The 16591-nt window shown below is 40.9% G+C and overlaps 1 protein-coding gene across 1 annotated transcript in view; it reads right to left on the bottom strand.

Moving 5' to 3' along the window:
- Positions 1-4: 4 nt before the first annotated feature.
- CCDC152 (coiled-coil domain containing 152) overlaps positions 5-16591 on the bottom strand; it is a 29084-nt gene continuing 12497 nt past the window's right edge. The window contains exons 4-6 of the mRNA XM_067545355.1: positions 2647-2774; positions 1480-1566; positions 5-127 (exon numbers count right to left, since the gene is read on the bottom strand). Coding sequence (XP_067401456.1) covers positions 5-127; positions 1480-1566; positions 2647-2774 — 338 coding nt within the window. The remainder of the gene's footprint in view (positions 128-1479; positions 1567-2646; positions 2775-16591) is intronic.

Here is a 16591-nt window from a genome sequence, read left to right as displayed (position 1 = left end):
GTTCTCATAACCGCCTCCGTTTGAGGATGGAATCTGGGCCACTGCTGAGCCGTTGCTCTAAGACTCTAATAGTGTTACGGAGAATTTCAATTTCCTTGTTTTTTTCCTCCTGGAGATGCTGAAGTTTCTACAGAAATGCAAACGAATGTTTTTTTGTAATTAAAATTTAGAACTGAAATACAGCATAGGTGTGTAAACACAACATGCTGTTACTCATGAAAATTATTATAAGTACAATAATCAGAACATAATAATATATGTATTTTACAAGGATAGTTCTCACAAAATCCTTTCTTTGACAGCTTAATGATCCTAATCTAGAAAAGCACATGCACATATTTAACTTTAAGCACACAAGTACCACCTTTAAAGCCAACAGGACTATTCAAGGTAAAGTTAAGCATGTGCTTAAGTGATTTGTTGGTACAGAGTCAATATGAAATCCCACAATCCTCACCTTACACTGGAATGAAATCAATAATAGATTTTTCATTGTGTGTGAGTATTTTTTTAACAAAATATATGTATATATGTAAGAAAAAATTCAAGCTTATTTGAAGGTTATGGGCAAATGGCATTAAAATGAAATAAACTTTAGCAATACACAAAAAATACATCCTTGAAGCAAGGGAATCACGTATATACTTAAAGAAAAAACCCTGGTGCTATGTTTGCAGTTTTCAAAGTGTATTATTGCTACATACGCTTTAAGATATATAATAACACATAGCAAAACCATACAAAAAAACTCAACCCTAACCCCTGACTCTCATAAACTGGCACCAGAAAGGTTCTCTGGTAACTGTGAATCCACACATTGGAAAGAATATAATCAGAATGAAAGCTGGAGGGCCATGGTCAGGCTGGACGTCATGCAAAACTGCCAACATGCGACAATTATAGACAGGGATATTTAGGGCCTGATCCAAACCCTATTGAAGTCAATAGAAGGACAGTCAACAGTCTTCAGTAGGCTTTGGATCAGGCCCTTAGTTGGGAGATGTACACTGCAATCAGATCCACTGGTTGTTGCTTCCTCCTTCTGGGCAATTTTCTAGGATACTGGTTGTTTGGTCAGGGGCAAATTATGCCTGTCTCTTTGCAGCGTCCACTGAACACACTGGGTTGTATAGGTGTAACTGATAATAGAATCCACCCCACAGAATCTTTAGTACTGGGGATGATGTATGAGCTGGAAGGATCACAGCTTCACTCTCGGATACATGTTCAATATGAAGTGATGGTGGTTAGAAAAATAATTGTTTTACTTGGTAAATGAGCAATGTGGTTTGGAGCCATGGAGGCACAAGAAACAAAGAGCGGCACATTGCCATTTTAACAAAGTCACTTTTCAAAGCACAGGGGCACTTTGAAACATTGCATACAGAAATACCAGCTAGATACTCTATATAAACACACTGTAGCAACTGTATTTGCAAATCACAGACATTTTTAAGAAAAAGCTATTAAAACACATACCCTTCTGTAGATGTTTTGAGGCAAGACAGTGGTATCTGGATATGATCTTATTGTTTTATTCTGAACTCTTGCTAATTTAGCATTGAACTGAAACAAAAGGGAAGGACAAAAAATCCCTAACATTTACACCAACCTGACATAAGAAAACAGTATTTTCATAAAAATAGGCATAATTTCAATATTTTTGCACGTATTTTGTACCTTAAAATTAAAACTGGCAGGGTGATCCAATTACTTAATTAGTAATGTAACTACTTATTTTTTTTAAATTAAAAAATAACTAGATTACAAGTTGATGGTGTCCCTTTAAAAATATTGGCCCAGGTCCTTGATTCTGGTGGTTTAAAGGGGCCATAGTGTTATTTTAGCAACCAGCTGAGGACTTTCCCCAAATGTAGGGACTGTGTCAGAGCAAAAGAAGGCATTGGATGCTCTTAATTAAACCAACCCCAAGTTTGGGTCCTAACCTAAGGAGAGATCATCCCAACCAAATGTTCATGCCCTATTTCCTTTTTAACAGTTAGAGAATTTGAAAACTTTGTTTAGTTTTTCAATAGCAGTGGAGTGGCTTTAAAACTTTAGCTGTTAAATAAAGCTCCAGTCCTGAAACTTACAATACCTATGCAGAGCTCCACTGAAATCAATGGGCATCTGCCAGTTGTAAATTGCTGGATCAGAGCCTCAAACTCTCAACATTTTTAAGTAAAGATATCTTCTGACCATTACAGGAACTATACAAATTTGAAAAAATAAACAAAAAACCAAAGCATTTTTCATCATCCCTTTAGGTTCTCAAAAACATATAAATGGGCAAAATTTTCAGAGGGCATAACAGTTGTACTTAAAACAATTCTACCCTTCTCAAAAACAACATGATAGGTTATATTCTTCTTAAAATACAGACCTATTCCCCATTTATAAATGGTAGTTAGTTACATGTGTACACGGAGGAGAGAACAGATCTCAGCATTTTTTGCACTGGCCGACTTTGTAAGCTCATGGAGCTATGACAATTTACACCAACTGTGCACCTGCCTCTTGAAGTTTTAACTGTGAGGATCCAAATTACATTAGTAAGTGCTAATCTCAACCCATTTTATCTCCAAGGTGCATGTTTATTTGGTCTTTAAATCACTTATGAAACCCTCCCTTCCTAGTAGTGCGTACCTCTATCTGCAGTTTGATTATCTCATTCTGTTTCTCTTTATCTTGAGTTCTCAGTTGTCTGGTTAAGTCTAATATTACCAGCTCTTTTTTCTCTAGCTCTTCTTTATGCTCTTCTTCTTTTAGTTCAACTAATAACAACAACAAAAAATAATATAAAATTATAATTATCAAAAACATTTATTTTATTAACTGAGTAGACTTCAAAACCAGCAGAAGCTGTAATGTGACACAAACTCATGAACCAACTAAAAACACAAATTGAAAAAAGGGGAACACTAACATATGAAAATGTATTGTTCTTTGTTTGGAATGGAAAATATGTTAATTTAAAACGTCTAATGGCTCCCAAATAGCTGACTATTTCAAAGCTGCTGTTGTGATTTTGGCCTCTATACCGCCCTTCCAGGCTCGTAATCAGGAGTGCCATGGCATGTGCTGAAAACATTAATGCAATCCCTGGTTGCATTGGCTATGAATGCTGAAGCCACTGAGATTTTCTTTAACTGAAAACCTAACCTCAATGATTTCTTAACCTTTTTCCTTGGCAGCCTGGCTGCCAAATTGTTAGTACTGATCTTGCAAAACATGTTGCTGCAACAGAAGCCCTCAGAGAGGAAGATACAACCTCAGATGTAAAGCACAGTGATATATCCATTCTGTTGTTGGGTTCTTTCAGGAAAAATTCCTTTCATTTGGGGTAGCAGTGTTTCTGACTAGTGCTGAAACTGCCCCAGCCACTTTGGGAAGAGACACAAAATCTGCTTTGCTAGTGTGTTGTAGAATTTTTTGGCACACTTGGACAATCTCATAGACTTTTGCTCGTGTTTCCCATTCAGCCTTAATTACTTTTTCCAGAAAGACATAAAGGGGAATATGTTGTTCAGATTTTGAACTGGCTGGAAAATATTTTTTTGTAATTTCTGTAGCAGTCCTTTTTCCTCCTTAGAATAATTTCTAATGAGTTTATCAGAAAATGAGGATGAAAATGAATTAAATGATAATGAAGAAGAACCAGATTCTTAAACCATTTATTCCTTTTATTGTGTTTTTTCTTTCTATGTATGAAAACTTTGAGCAGAGTCTTTAGTTTTGGTTCCTTCTTGTGATGAGTCAGTGGAACTATTTCCCAGGAAGAACAGGCTAGTTTTCTTTGAAGTTTCTGATGCAGTTTCTTGAATCTTTCCCCTTTCATATTTTGACTTCTTAAGGGAGGTGAGGATTGGGAATCTGAGTTGGATGAGGAGTACAGTGAACCTCTTTTGTATCTCTCTATCTTTGCCATTTTGAGAGCAGATAGAAGGTCTGTAAAGGGACACTGCAGCTGCTGCCTGGGGCTCACCAGATGGCGGCCTCTGAGGTAAAGGTACTTTTTGTGCCAAATTCAGGAACTATCCCAAGAAGGAATTTCTTCCTGAGCGGGATACTGATTCCCTTCTTCTCTGCTCCATGCAGAATTCCTGACTCTGTGGTTAAGGGGAGGAGATTGAATTGCCCAACGAGCCAAGGTGGGGATGGTAAAACCTGAGCCAGAGGAGGGTGTACAGGGAGATTTTGATAGACCAGTAAAAGGGCCAGAGACCACCTGATAGTGTAATATTGATTATCATACTTGTTTCTAACAGTAGTCAAAATTGGTAGGCCTTTCTGCAGGCCTGTGCAGCCTTGGCATGACTAAAGCAGGAGGGGAGGGGAGCCTCTTGCTCAACCTTTGCCTGACCTTGCACCCCACCCTGATGTTCTGTTGGATGTGCTGGAATCTGTATTTCAGTAAAAGACCAAGAAGCTTATTTATGCATGTCCTCTGGGAAATGTTTGTCCAGGCCTCAAGACATGCAGATTCTGCAAGAACACATCTAGTTATTTAGTACTCTGGCAACCTTAGGTCTAGCTTGAAACTGCTTGCCCAACAAGCTTTTTTCTTGACGTGTTATTGTCTACTAACAAGGATAAATAGGGGGAAGAGGTTTGGACTCTTTGGGATCTCTTTTTGGACACAGCTTCAGGACCTTCCAATACAGCTGAAAGATCAAACCAGTTGGAAAGCCGTTGCTGTTTCCACTCAAAAACTGCCCCAAACTTCAGTAATTATTAAGAAAATTGGGGGTGTTTTACTAACCTGTAAGTGCTTGAGCCTAAGTAAAGTATAGCTTTAAAGTAAAAGCACTCTTGTGTTGTACTGTTTCTACCAATTCATCTATCCGCTGGAAGGCCATGTCTCCATATGATTTATTTCCTGACACCACCTCGCACAGAGTAAAGTTACCAAGAGCTTTGGGTTGGTAGAACTCTGGCTAACAAGGGCACACACCCAAAATGGTCTCACTGGCTGCTTCTTGCCCCGTCTGTGGTGGATTCAGCCAGACCTGCTTATGGTTTCCCATGCCGGGCCACTGTCCTTTGAAATAACTGCCTCTGATGGCTGAAGTGCTTTTTTCATTTTTCTGCCATCCACCAAGACATATGTGGCCTGGCTGTTGTCAGACTCCTCACTGGTGGGGAACTTCTGGGGAACTGGCTCTGAGGTTGGGGTGAGGTGGCCAAAGCAAAACCTTTCTGATCCAGCGGATGAGGCGGCTGAATTGCACAAGGCACAACCCTCTCTCCTTCTGCACCCTCTGGCAGGGACACAGGACAGAAGCACAGTCTTGGTCTACTGTTTGGACCTTTCTCCACCATCTTCCTACCTTAGTACCTGAACAGTCAGGGCAGGGGGAGAGGGGAGGAGGTGTTGTGCTAATTCCAGGCAGGAGACAACCTATTGCCTTCAGTTTTTGTTTCTGTTTTTAAATTCTCTCTCTTGCAGCAGGTGCTGGATTCCCTGCCTGGCCAGTAGCTATCAGAGAAAAAGCAAAACTGATGGGGGGAGAGTTCCTCTCTGGAAGGTGGGAGGGCTAGTCCCCTGTCCCCACTTTAATCAGCTTTGATTCTTCCCCCTACAGCTACAGACAGGCGATGACCCATATTGAGGAGGTGTGGGCCTAGCCCTGAGAAAGAATAATAGTTACACTTGCTGTATATACAGAGTTCAATATATGACAAGTAATATATTTCAAATTAAACAAATAAAAATAGTCTGATGTTAAGTGGAACTCATCCTTACCCATTATTGTAGGCAGGAATATCTTTTCAGAGGATCTTAGACTTCTGTAGAATCTTTACTTTTAAATTATCTACAAAAAGGTCTCAAATAGGTATAAAAACTGCTATCTATCTGTTAGTTGCCTGAACAATATGAAACAGTGAAAAAGAGATCCAGAACATATATAACCAGCTTGTGATTTGCTTTGGATATGTCAGATTTCAGTATCATTAAAACTTAGTGCAGCATTCAGAAAACTTACATTTTCTGCTCATGTCACAATGAATCTTTGTTAATTCCACCTTGTATTCTTCCTCTTTGTTTTTAATTTCTGTCACAAGTTTGTCAATTTGATTCTTATATTCCTGTGAATTTAAACATGTAGGTATTTGAATTAAACTGGATTGCTGGATTGAGTCAAAGTACTCAGCACCTTACAGGACCAACCACTGAGCCTCCAGAACATCACTCTTATCTGTTTTGCTCTGACCTTTAGACTGCTGTTCATCTCTTTTTTATGTGCAAGATCAGCTTTAGAAGAACAGCAATGATAAGATAAATGAAAAGACTAATCCAGTTCAGCCACAGCCCTTGCAGGAATGATTCATAGATTCCAAGGCCAGAAGGGACCTTTGTGATCACCTAGTCTGACCTGCTGTATAACAGAGGCCAAAGTTCAATACCAAGCCCCCCAGAGTATCAAGAACCATAAACCATTTGCTTGAGATGCTCCTCAGTTGGGGTAAAGATAAGTATATGTCCTATTGCTTTGAATACAGAATGCCCAGTCACGGTTCACCTGTTCACGAGCCTTTAATTTCTCTTCCAGGAGATGGTTATTATTCTTCAGCTTTTCATTTTCATCTGTATAAATAAAATATTGTATCAGATAATGGTATTGATGAGATTTAATTTTTTCTAACAACACTCAGAATAAGGAAATACTTTTGTATGTGTTTTTTGTTATCCATCCGAACTTTAAAATAAAACTTCTTATTTACATTTTGTAGATACCGTTGTGACACATTCTATTACATCTTCACAGTCTCTAATACATTTTAAAACTTTTTTTAAAAACACAGTTATTGTTTATTTATAGTATTTATCTCAATCTTATTAATTTGGAAGAATGTTAGCCTTATAATAATTGATTTAGTTGATCAGACTTTTAGATGCTAAAATCTTTGGTTCAAGAACTAAAGTCTTTGCAGATGTTTGTACAGCACTTAGCACAATGGGACCCCAGCACTGATTGTGGCCTATGTGCTGTAATATATATTAAATTATATAAAAATCAACTGTTAAAAGAACATTTTAAAGGTTGCAAAGTCAAATACTCAAAATTTAGAAAATGCCAGAATTAAGGTTGTCCATGTAACCTTAATTTTGTCCCCTTGTGCGTATTCATTGATACAGACATTGATTACATGATCTCATACTATTTTTGTGTCATTTAGTGCACAGAGTGGATTGTGCTGAGTGAACTGAACCAACTGTTCGATGTTTCTTTTTACCCTCATTGTTCAATATGTGGCCTCATTTCTTATTTACTAAACTCCATCCAAATCCTGTGTTGAATACAGAATTATTAACTTCCTCACAGTTTACCCTCTGTGAGCCTCACAAAAAGAAATGAATTTATCATCGCAACACCCATATGAGGTAGAGAAGTGTTATTATCCCTGTTTTTCTGATGAGAAACTAAGGCACAAAAAGTGCCCGCTAACTTTGTGTGCCTTGAGACATCCAGGACCTGATTTTTCAGAGGTGCTAAGCATCTGCAGCTTCCACGAGTTCAGTTGCAATCATGAGTGCTCAGAATTTCTGAAAATCAGACTGTATGTCTCAAGTTGGGCATGCAGTAAATGAGGAACACACAATTAATGGAGACCTGTGAAAACAGAAAGGAAAAGACTTGAACTAGAAAAGAAAGTTGCAACCCACTCTTATGACAACAATGCCTTCAACATAGCACAAAATGAGTAACGTAAAGAAAGGGTTGAAGCATTTCACCCTGAATATATTCCTCCAGACAGATGTTAACTCACAGGTCTGCTACTGTATGCTGCAAGTGAAAAACTAGAATAAATAGTAAATGGAGAACTAAAAAAATCTACATTGAAATTAATGCAGGAAGTTTGGTCAAACATGGGAAATGACCCAATAAAGGTTTCAATCATCCATAAAGGGAAAAATACATTCTTATGTAACATTATTGTTTCTCCTGCATCTCAAATGAAAACTGCAGAAAAAATGGTTACTAATCTTCCATAACTGTTGTTCTTCAAGATGTGCTGCTCAAGTCTGTGACCCGTCCCGTGCCAGGGTAGCCCCCTGAAAATGCCCAGGTGAGGGCAGGCTGCAAAAGGAGAGCAGATTCTCCCAACACTGGTGCGTGACACTGATGTCAGGCTTCCCAACCAGCCACAAACTGTGTTTCTGAATCCCCCTAGAAGCCAGTATACAAATGCACACAGCCCCCTTTACTGCATTTCAGCTCCTGGCTCCCAAATCAGCACTAGGTCCAGTAAAGAGACCAGTTATTTAAACTCTATGCTCTTTACTAAAAAGGTTCCCTCTGACCTCAGGGGGTCAGCCACAGCACCAGTTCAATATAAGTTTGATCTTACCTAAAATATCATGCTGCCAGCCAATCCTTTAGTAACTAAAACTAAAGGTTTATTGTAAAAAGAAAGAAATAAACCATAAGAGAAATGTGAAAGGACTAGAGCAATCAGATACATACAAATGATTAAAAGTCCATATACATCAAGTCTCTGAGAGAATTGTGAAGTTGAAAGCTTGTACAGTTCCTCTGGTATACATCCAACACCTGGATGGGTCTAAGTCCTTTCGTTCAGTTGCAAAATGAATAGATCCAGAGGTAAGTATATGTCTGCAGCTGGACAGGAACAAAGACAAAATGATTTCTGTGGCTTGGCCTTATATACCCTCTGGCCCTGGCCATGCTGTCTTGTGGAATATTATAAGAACTAAAATGGAGTCCAGAGTCACATGGGACAATCCTGGTCACTCTTCAGGTATGCCTTTAGTTTCTTCCTGGGCCTCTTGCATCCGTGAGTGTCTTAATGAGCCATTAAGCAGGCTATTGTCCTGCTGCCATGCTATCTGGGGTGTTGCCCAGGCAGCACAATCTGAAATACAGATATCTCAAATATATCTATAACTTCCATTTCACATATTACACAGAAACATAAGTATCATCATCTGACTTAGCATATTATAACCCTTCTAACAGTGCCTGACATGGCATACCTCACATGAATTATTATGATTTTGACACAGATGTTAAACAATATAACAAATGCTCTCCCCCATCATCTACCCAGCATGACAAAGTCCAGTCTAAGTAGGTGTGCGCGCACTGCGTGCACCGTCGCCAGAAGGTTTTTCCCTCAGTGGTATCCATAGGGTTGGCTCTGGAGCCCCCTGGACTCATGCCTTCATGGCGCCATATATAGGGCCCAGCCAACCCCATGCCTCTTCAGTTCCTTCTTGCCGGTTGATTGTGACAGAGGGGTAGGCAAGTGGGTCTTGGAATGGACCATGAGCAACACATCTCAAAGAACAACAGTTACAGAAGGTTAGTAGCCGTCTTTTCTTCTTCAAGTATTTCCTCATGTTGATTCCAAGTAGATAAATCCCAAGGAGCCTGACAACTCACTCCATGGGTATTAGGGTGCTTTGGTTCCCATTGGTGCCAGAGAGAGGTGCTGGGAAGATGGTAACTGCGGCATCATAGCTGGCTTTCCTCTGGATAACACCAGGTGCTTCTTCAGCACCAGTGGTCTGGTGTCCAGTGCACAATTGCGCCTCAGAGGGGACAGTGGTGCTGTGCTCTCTATCAGTTCTCTGGATGCTTCAAAGGTCTCCGGCGTGGAGAGGAGTTGTAGGTCCTCCTCGTGGGTCTCACTGGGTGGGGAGTTCAAAGGCACTGAACTCAACAGACCCCTTCCCAGGGCCAGAGTCAATGGTACCGCATTGGGTGTGGCATTTGAGTGGCCCGTTTCGGGTCACATTCCACTCGAGCCCTTATGCCTCATTGTTTAGGGCTTCAGTGAGCGCCTCTGTCCATCTTCCTCTGCTTCTTACGCAGTACAGGGGAATGTGAGCGATGCCACATCTGTGACATTTCCCTTGGTGCCGGGGTCTCTAGACACTGAGTCCTTCCTCGGCGCTGTCTCTCTTATGGATGCTGGTGCACTCCACACCGAAACCGACATACGAGGTGTCAGCTTGGCTGGGCTCCGTGCTGAGTGCTGCCAGAGAGTAGCCTCTATTAGGATGAACTTCAATTTCTGGCTCCTCTCTTTCTTTATCTTCGGGCAGAATCCCCTGCAGATCTTACTGCGATCCCTCTGATGGGTCACCCGAGACACTTTAGACAAGTGGTCTGAGGATTGCTCCTAGACATGGGCTTTTTGCAAGCCCTGTATGGTTTAAAGCCAGGGGAATGGAGCATGGGAAGGGGAGATGACTCCAATAGGTGCAACTAAAAACTTACTTAAACTATTTGACTATTTACAGGTATCAGTTCAAATAACCACTAGGATGATGCTTGCAAGGCAAGAGAAGATTAACGTTCCAGCGACCATCATGGGCAGTAAGAAGGAACTGAAGAGGCGGGGTGTCAGCAGGGCCCTATATACATCACCATGAAGGCACAACTCCAGGGAGCTCCAGAGCCAACCCTACAGATACCACTAGGGGAAAAAAACCTTCCAGTGACTGTGCATGTGGTGTGCACACACCTACTTGGAATCAACATGAGCAAGCACTCGAAGAAGAACATTGTGTCTAAACTGCAGAGGATGCCATCCAAGAATGCAAGCAAAAGTATGACACAAAGCACTTTGCTATTTGTGCAAACAAAAATAATTAAAATATGAGTGAACCTTTCAGAGGCAATCATCCTAAACTTCTGAGGTGTTCAGCTCATACTTAAACCTTGTTGAGAGAGAAGTAACACCTAAAACAATCCTAAAGCACATTGTGGAAATTCAGAAATTCTGCTGCCATCATCAACCTTGTGGGTGGTTGACTGGTTGAAAAAGGAAGATTAGTACTCAGCTTCCCAGTAATTGTTAGTGGAACTCTCAGTAATATTATGTTTCTATACTTGCATCCAACTACTGTAAGAATGTTGACATTTCTATCAAACACAAAAGTTTTTTGATCAAAATACAGCACACGTTCTGCAGAAAAAAGATTCTACAAAGAAGCAATCAATTTGCAAAAACAACTGGAGATTTTGGAGCGACTTGACGGATTAGAGGTTAAGGACACTACGCTTTCAGTCTCTGTGGAAATCTGACTTGATCTGACTAACAACAAAGAACTGGAACCATGCAAAGGCAAAACTGAAAAAATTCAGAGAATTTGTGTATGGTACCATTCTATTTGAACAAATTTGTTCAAAACTTAGTAGCATAGGTGTTGAAAGGGCAAATTATTTTGGTACAAGTATAGTAATATTTAAGGACAAGTACAAAAGAATGGTGAACTTAGTTGGCTAGGGACTCAGTTATTGTTTACTTGGTGTTTTACTTACAGAAATGGAACCCTGGCATTTTGGATAATGTGTGTGCCTTTTGGTGTCTGAGCTATTGCTTCTGAAGTGAATCACATAGTATGCAATTTGTATTTAATCTCAGCAAACCTTTTTATTTCCCCCCCCCAATATTTTCAGTAGTATTTTTTAGGGTGGGAAAACCCACAATTCGGATCATCTATGCCCTGTATTATTGGACAAACCATTATTAAAGACCCAATATAGGCAAAGGGTTTTCATGACATTTCAACAAGCAAGAGAAATCACAAACTGACTCTTCATACAGCTGATGCTTGTTATTTTCCCAGAAATTCTAGACTCTAAAATCACCTGATTCATTAATCAATTAAATGATCTTCTAGGTTTTAAGATTAATTAGTCAGTTGGCGTCCACTTTATGAGTTCAAGCCTTATAATTGGTATCCCCACTGGATTTAATAGTTCATTATGTTATTATGCCCTGTTTATTTCAGCAATATTGAGTAAACCCTGTTGAATTAATCCCTTTTGATGGAATTAGTGAACACTTGCCAAGTTGGAAGGACTTCTAACTTTTCTTTGGCAAAATAAACCTTATGAAAATGGCATGTCCTTCTAAGATGTTTCATCACTTTTAGATGTTACCACTGATTTTTATGGAGAAAGATATTTCAGTAGATTATACAAACTGTTTGATAGCTAATTAACATATTGTTTGCTTGGGGGCAATTAGAGCCTAGAGCCTTAGAGAACATTTTACAAAATAGGACTCTAGCACTCACTCTAAGGCTATGTCTACACTGCAGCGCTAATTCAAATGATCTTAATTTGACTTTCAGAAACCGATTTATTGAAATCGCAGCAGACTGTCCACACTACGGTGTTTGTGCTGGTTTCTTGCATCCACACTGGCCAGCCTTAATTCGAATTACAAAGTAGTGCAATGTGGGTAGCAATCCCACAGTGCAACTAGCCATGGTGGCTGTTTGGAAGAGTGTCTTCGTTCCAAGATGCAACACTTCCCCCCCCCACCCCAAAGAAACAGGAAAAGGATTTTTGCACTGCTTTTTTACTCACTACGATCACCATTGCTGCAGAAACATGGAGACAGCTGAACTATGCACTGTAATTCTGATCATGACAAATACAACACGGCTTATCATGGAGTCCTTTAGAAATAGAGCAAGGCGGCGAAGCAGGTACTACACCTATGCCACTGCGGCTGCCCTGCTACAGGCAATCGAGCAGAACAATTCCCAATTGCTGCAGGCTGTAACAAGTCATCTGAATTCCGTGGACTGCAGGTTCTGGTGCAGGGAAACAAGCACAGACTGGTGGGACCGCATCGTTATGCAGCTGTGGGATGATGATCAGTGGCTGCAAAACTTTCGTATGAGAAAGGCAACTTTCCTCTGACTGTGCTCGGACCCGTCACCATCCCTGAAGCGCGTGAACTCTTGCTTGAGACAAGCTATGACGGTGGAGAAGAGAGTCGCCATCGCTCTCTGGAAGCTGGCAAACCCGACTATTACTGCTCGGTTGGGAATCAATTTGGAGTTGGTAAATCTACAATGGGAGCTGCCGTGATTCAAGTGTGCAGTGCCATCAATAGACTTCTGCTACGAAGGCTAGTGACTTTAGGAAGTGTGCAGGACATAGTAGAGGTTTGCTACGATGGGCTTCCCAAACTGTGTGTGTGGGGGGGCATTGATGGGACTCACATCCCCATCTTTGCACCTGCACACCTGGCGACTGAGTACATAAACCGCAAGGGGTACTTTTCCATGGTCCTGCAGGGGCTTGTGGATCACAGGGGTCATTTCACAGACATCAGTGTGGGGTGGTCTGGGAAGGTGCATGACACTCATATATTTCGTAATTCGGGCTGTTCTGTAAGATGCAGGCGGGCATTTTGTTCCCTAACCAAAATCAAGGCTTGGATTTCAAACCCTTACAGAGACCAACTGAGGACAGTGTGGTGGGGGGGAACAATGCTTAAAACACAGGAAGCCATGATGCTGGCTTCCTTGATTGCAGAGAAAAATCCTACCATGGAGGGATGAACAAGGCAGCCCTCCACTGAAAAGTTTTTCCAGCTGAGGGAGGGATAACAGATTATGTACATTAAATTTCCCATGTTATAACAAGTGATGATAAACGTAGCGTTTCTCAACACATAAAATAACTGAGACCTGGGTTACCAACCAGTATAGGCAACGAAACAGATGAGATCTCCCTTGTGTGTCCGTCCCCCCCCCACAATGTACAAGGACAGAAATGCTAATAAGAAAGAAAACTCACCAGATGTGCCTTCCAGCACCAGATGTGCTGTCCTGTGTGTTGGCGGACTGCTCGGGGGTCAGGAATAAGTTCTGTGTTTCTGGGAGAATGGACACCCTGCTCTCATGCTCCCTGCTTTCCACAGTTTCCTCCTCCTTGTCCAGGGATTCCTTTTCATTGTTCATGGACTGTGAAGCAGCGGAGGTATCGCTGCTGTGTGGAGGCATTGTGGTGGGATTGCCCCCCAGAATAGCATGCACCTCATCATAGAACCTGCATGTTTTGGGAGAGGAGCTAGAGCGACTGTTAGCTTCACTGGCTTTCTGATAAGTCTGCCGCAGCTCCTTTGTCTTGACTCTGCATTGCTGAGCATCCCTCTTGTGTCCCTTCTCCAGCATGCCCAGGGATATCTTTCCATAAATGTCCAGATTCCTTTTGCTGGCTCTGAGGTGAGCCAGAACTAACTCCTTGCCCCACAGCCTGATGAGGTATAAGATCTCTGGTCTACTCCATGCTGGAGTGCGTTTGGGCTTTGCAGTAGCCATGCAGAGAACAATGGGAAAGCTCTCTCCACGCTGGCAGCAATCACAGGAAATGAAGATTCAAATCTTCCCAGGGCTGCTTGGGGGGGAGGGTACTTTAAAATGGGGCATTATGGGATACATTTCTGAGGCCAATTAATTTGAATTAAATCCTATTACGTCTACACTGATACTAATTCAAATTAACAAATTCAAATTAGGCGCTACGCTACTTGCAGAGGTGGTCTTATTAAATCGATTTTACAGGCAGCTTAATTCAAATTAACAGTGCGCCAGTGTAGACACAAGGGTAATTAATTCAAATTAAGGGACTTTAAATTGACCTAAGGCACCAGTGTAGACCAGGCCTCTGTCTATAATTTGACATTAAATCTCCTACCTAAGCGTCTCTAAGGCTATGTCTACACTATCACTTTTGTTGGTGTAATTTACGTTGCTCGGGGTATGAAACCCCTTCCCTCCCCCATCCGTCCAAGTGACATAAGTTATACTGACAGAAGCAGTGGTTTGGACACCACTGTGTCGGCAGGAGAGCTTCTCCCACCGACATAGCTAATGCAGCTCGTTGGGGGTGGTTTAATAATGTTGATGGGAGAGGTCTCTCCCATTGCCATATAGCGGCTACATGGGAGATCTTACAATGGCACAGCTGCATCAGTACAGCTGTGCTGCTGTAAGCTCTCTAGTGTAGACATAGCCTATTAAAGAGCTTAGTGATAGCCGCAGAGGCCTTGAGAGCATAGCTTTGTCAATTACTCACAGAAGATATTTGATTCTGATTTAAGGCGGATTCTCATTGATACAAATGCCACTTTACACCACTCTGGCGGTGTAAAGGGGCCTTAAAGTGGAAGTAAATTATACATACACCCCCTTTAAGGTCCTTTACACCACTGGAGTCATGTACAGTGGCTTCAGAATACATGAGAATCAATCCTTTAGAGTCTTGGCTCATTTGTTAAAAAGAAGGTCAGCCTATCTCCCAGACAGACAGTAAATGGGACAGTGAATCTTCAATAAGAGGAGCTGAATCACTTTCACTTGGGTAATGAAAGCCCTTTAAGCCATCAGTCCTACTGCTGTTTCCCACACAAAATTCCCATTGATTTCAATAGAATTATGGAGGAACAGGGCCAATTCTGCGAGGTGCAGAGCACCCCTTCAACATGCTAAATGCTCATAGCTCCCATAGAGGCTAATGTGAGTTGAGGTTGCTCAGTACCTGACAGGAGGCACTCAGAGGCCCAGCTCCTCAAAGATGTTTAAACGTCTAGCTCCCATGGAAGTTAGATGGCTCAATGTCTTGCAGGATTTGATCCTTTGTTATTCGTTGGTGTGCGTTGAGCAGAGTTTTAGCTTGTTGTATATTTTGATCTATTTTGCTTAGATTTCATCAACCTCAAAAGCTGCATTAGGAGCTATGTACTCAAAAATCCACAAATGTATTTGATTGGGATTGTCATGATTCTTTTAGAACGTAGGGGCTGTTAGATCTGAATCATCTGATAATATATTTCTCTAGCTTTTAGTCTCATACATGTAGACATTTTTGTTGCTAACAGTTGATACTAGAAACAAATCAACGTTATCATCAAAGTGGAGACCAGAGACTCAGCCTGAGACTGCAAGGTCATTTGAAAAGAGTGGAGTCTTTTAAAAAAATCTTATCCTACAAATTGTACACCGAAAGAAAATAAGAAACTGAACATATGCACATGTAGCAATGTTTGTGACATTAATGTATGACTGGAAAAAATTCAAATTTGGACAATTTTCTCTCACTGCATTCTATTCTTAAGGATTGATGCTGTCCAGTAAATGAATTAGACAGGATGACTTAGTTAAAACGGCACAAGGAGGATTTCTAAAATGGGCAAAAGAAATCACCATTTCTGAAAGAACAGCAGAAGTACTTCCTCAGAGAGTCATTTTACATGATATACATTCTACCAGTGTTTTCATGGAGGGCTGTGATATTTTGTCAGCATTATGAGAAACTAGGGGTATTTGGAATGAGCAAGACAGATGATATCAATTCTCTAGAGATAAAGTTGTAGAGTAAATATGGGGAGAGGGCTTAAAGTAGACAAAAGGAGAACAAAGTATGGAGGAAGTGTCCCTAAGACTGTCAATATCACTAAAAAATTAAAACCCGTATTGAACAATTCAAATGTGCTCACATAGAATAGATGGGTTATAAGCCAGTAGCAGATAATTAGAAATAAAAAAGTTTAAACCCATAAATGCAAAATATTGGGCAAACTGACAAAATACAAGCTGAGCTGATTAGACCTGGATGTTACGCTGACAGGACAGCTCAGTTTGGAGCAATAGGCCATTTCACATGTGTGAATTTCAAAGAAATGTTAAGTGTACTGGTATGCATGAACCAATTCACTTGTTAGAACAGAACAAAGGGGAATGTTATCACATTACATTTACATGGCATATGCCCCAGTAATTGCATTTGTTCTAAATTCATGAAAACTAAGG

Source organism: Emydura macquarii, unplaced genomic scaffold (assembly GCF_026122565.2).
Source record: "Emydura macquarii macquarii isolate MOO-44397 ecotype Brisbane River unplaced genomic scaffold, CSIRO-AGI_Emac_v2 contig_1045, whole genome shotgun sequence".
Taxonomy (NCBI): Eukaryota; Metazoa; Chordata; order Testudines; family Chelidae; genus Emydura; species Emydura macquarii.
The sequence above is the reverse complement of the archived record's forward strand: the minus strand, read 5'-3'. Positions and strand labels throughout refer to the sequence as shown.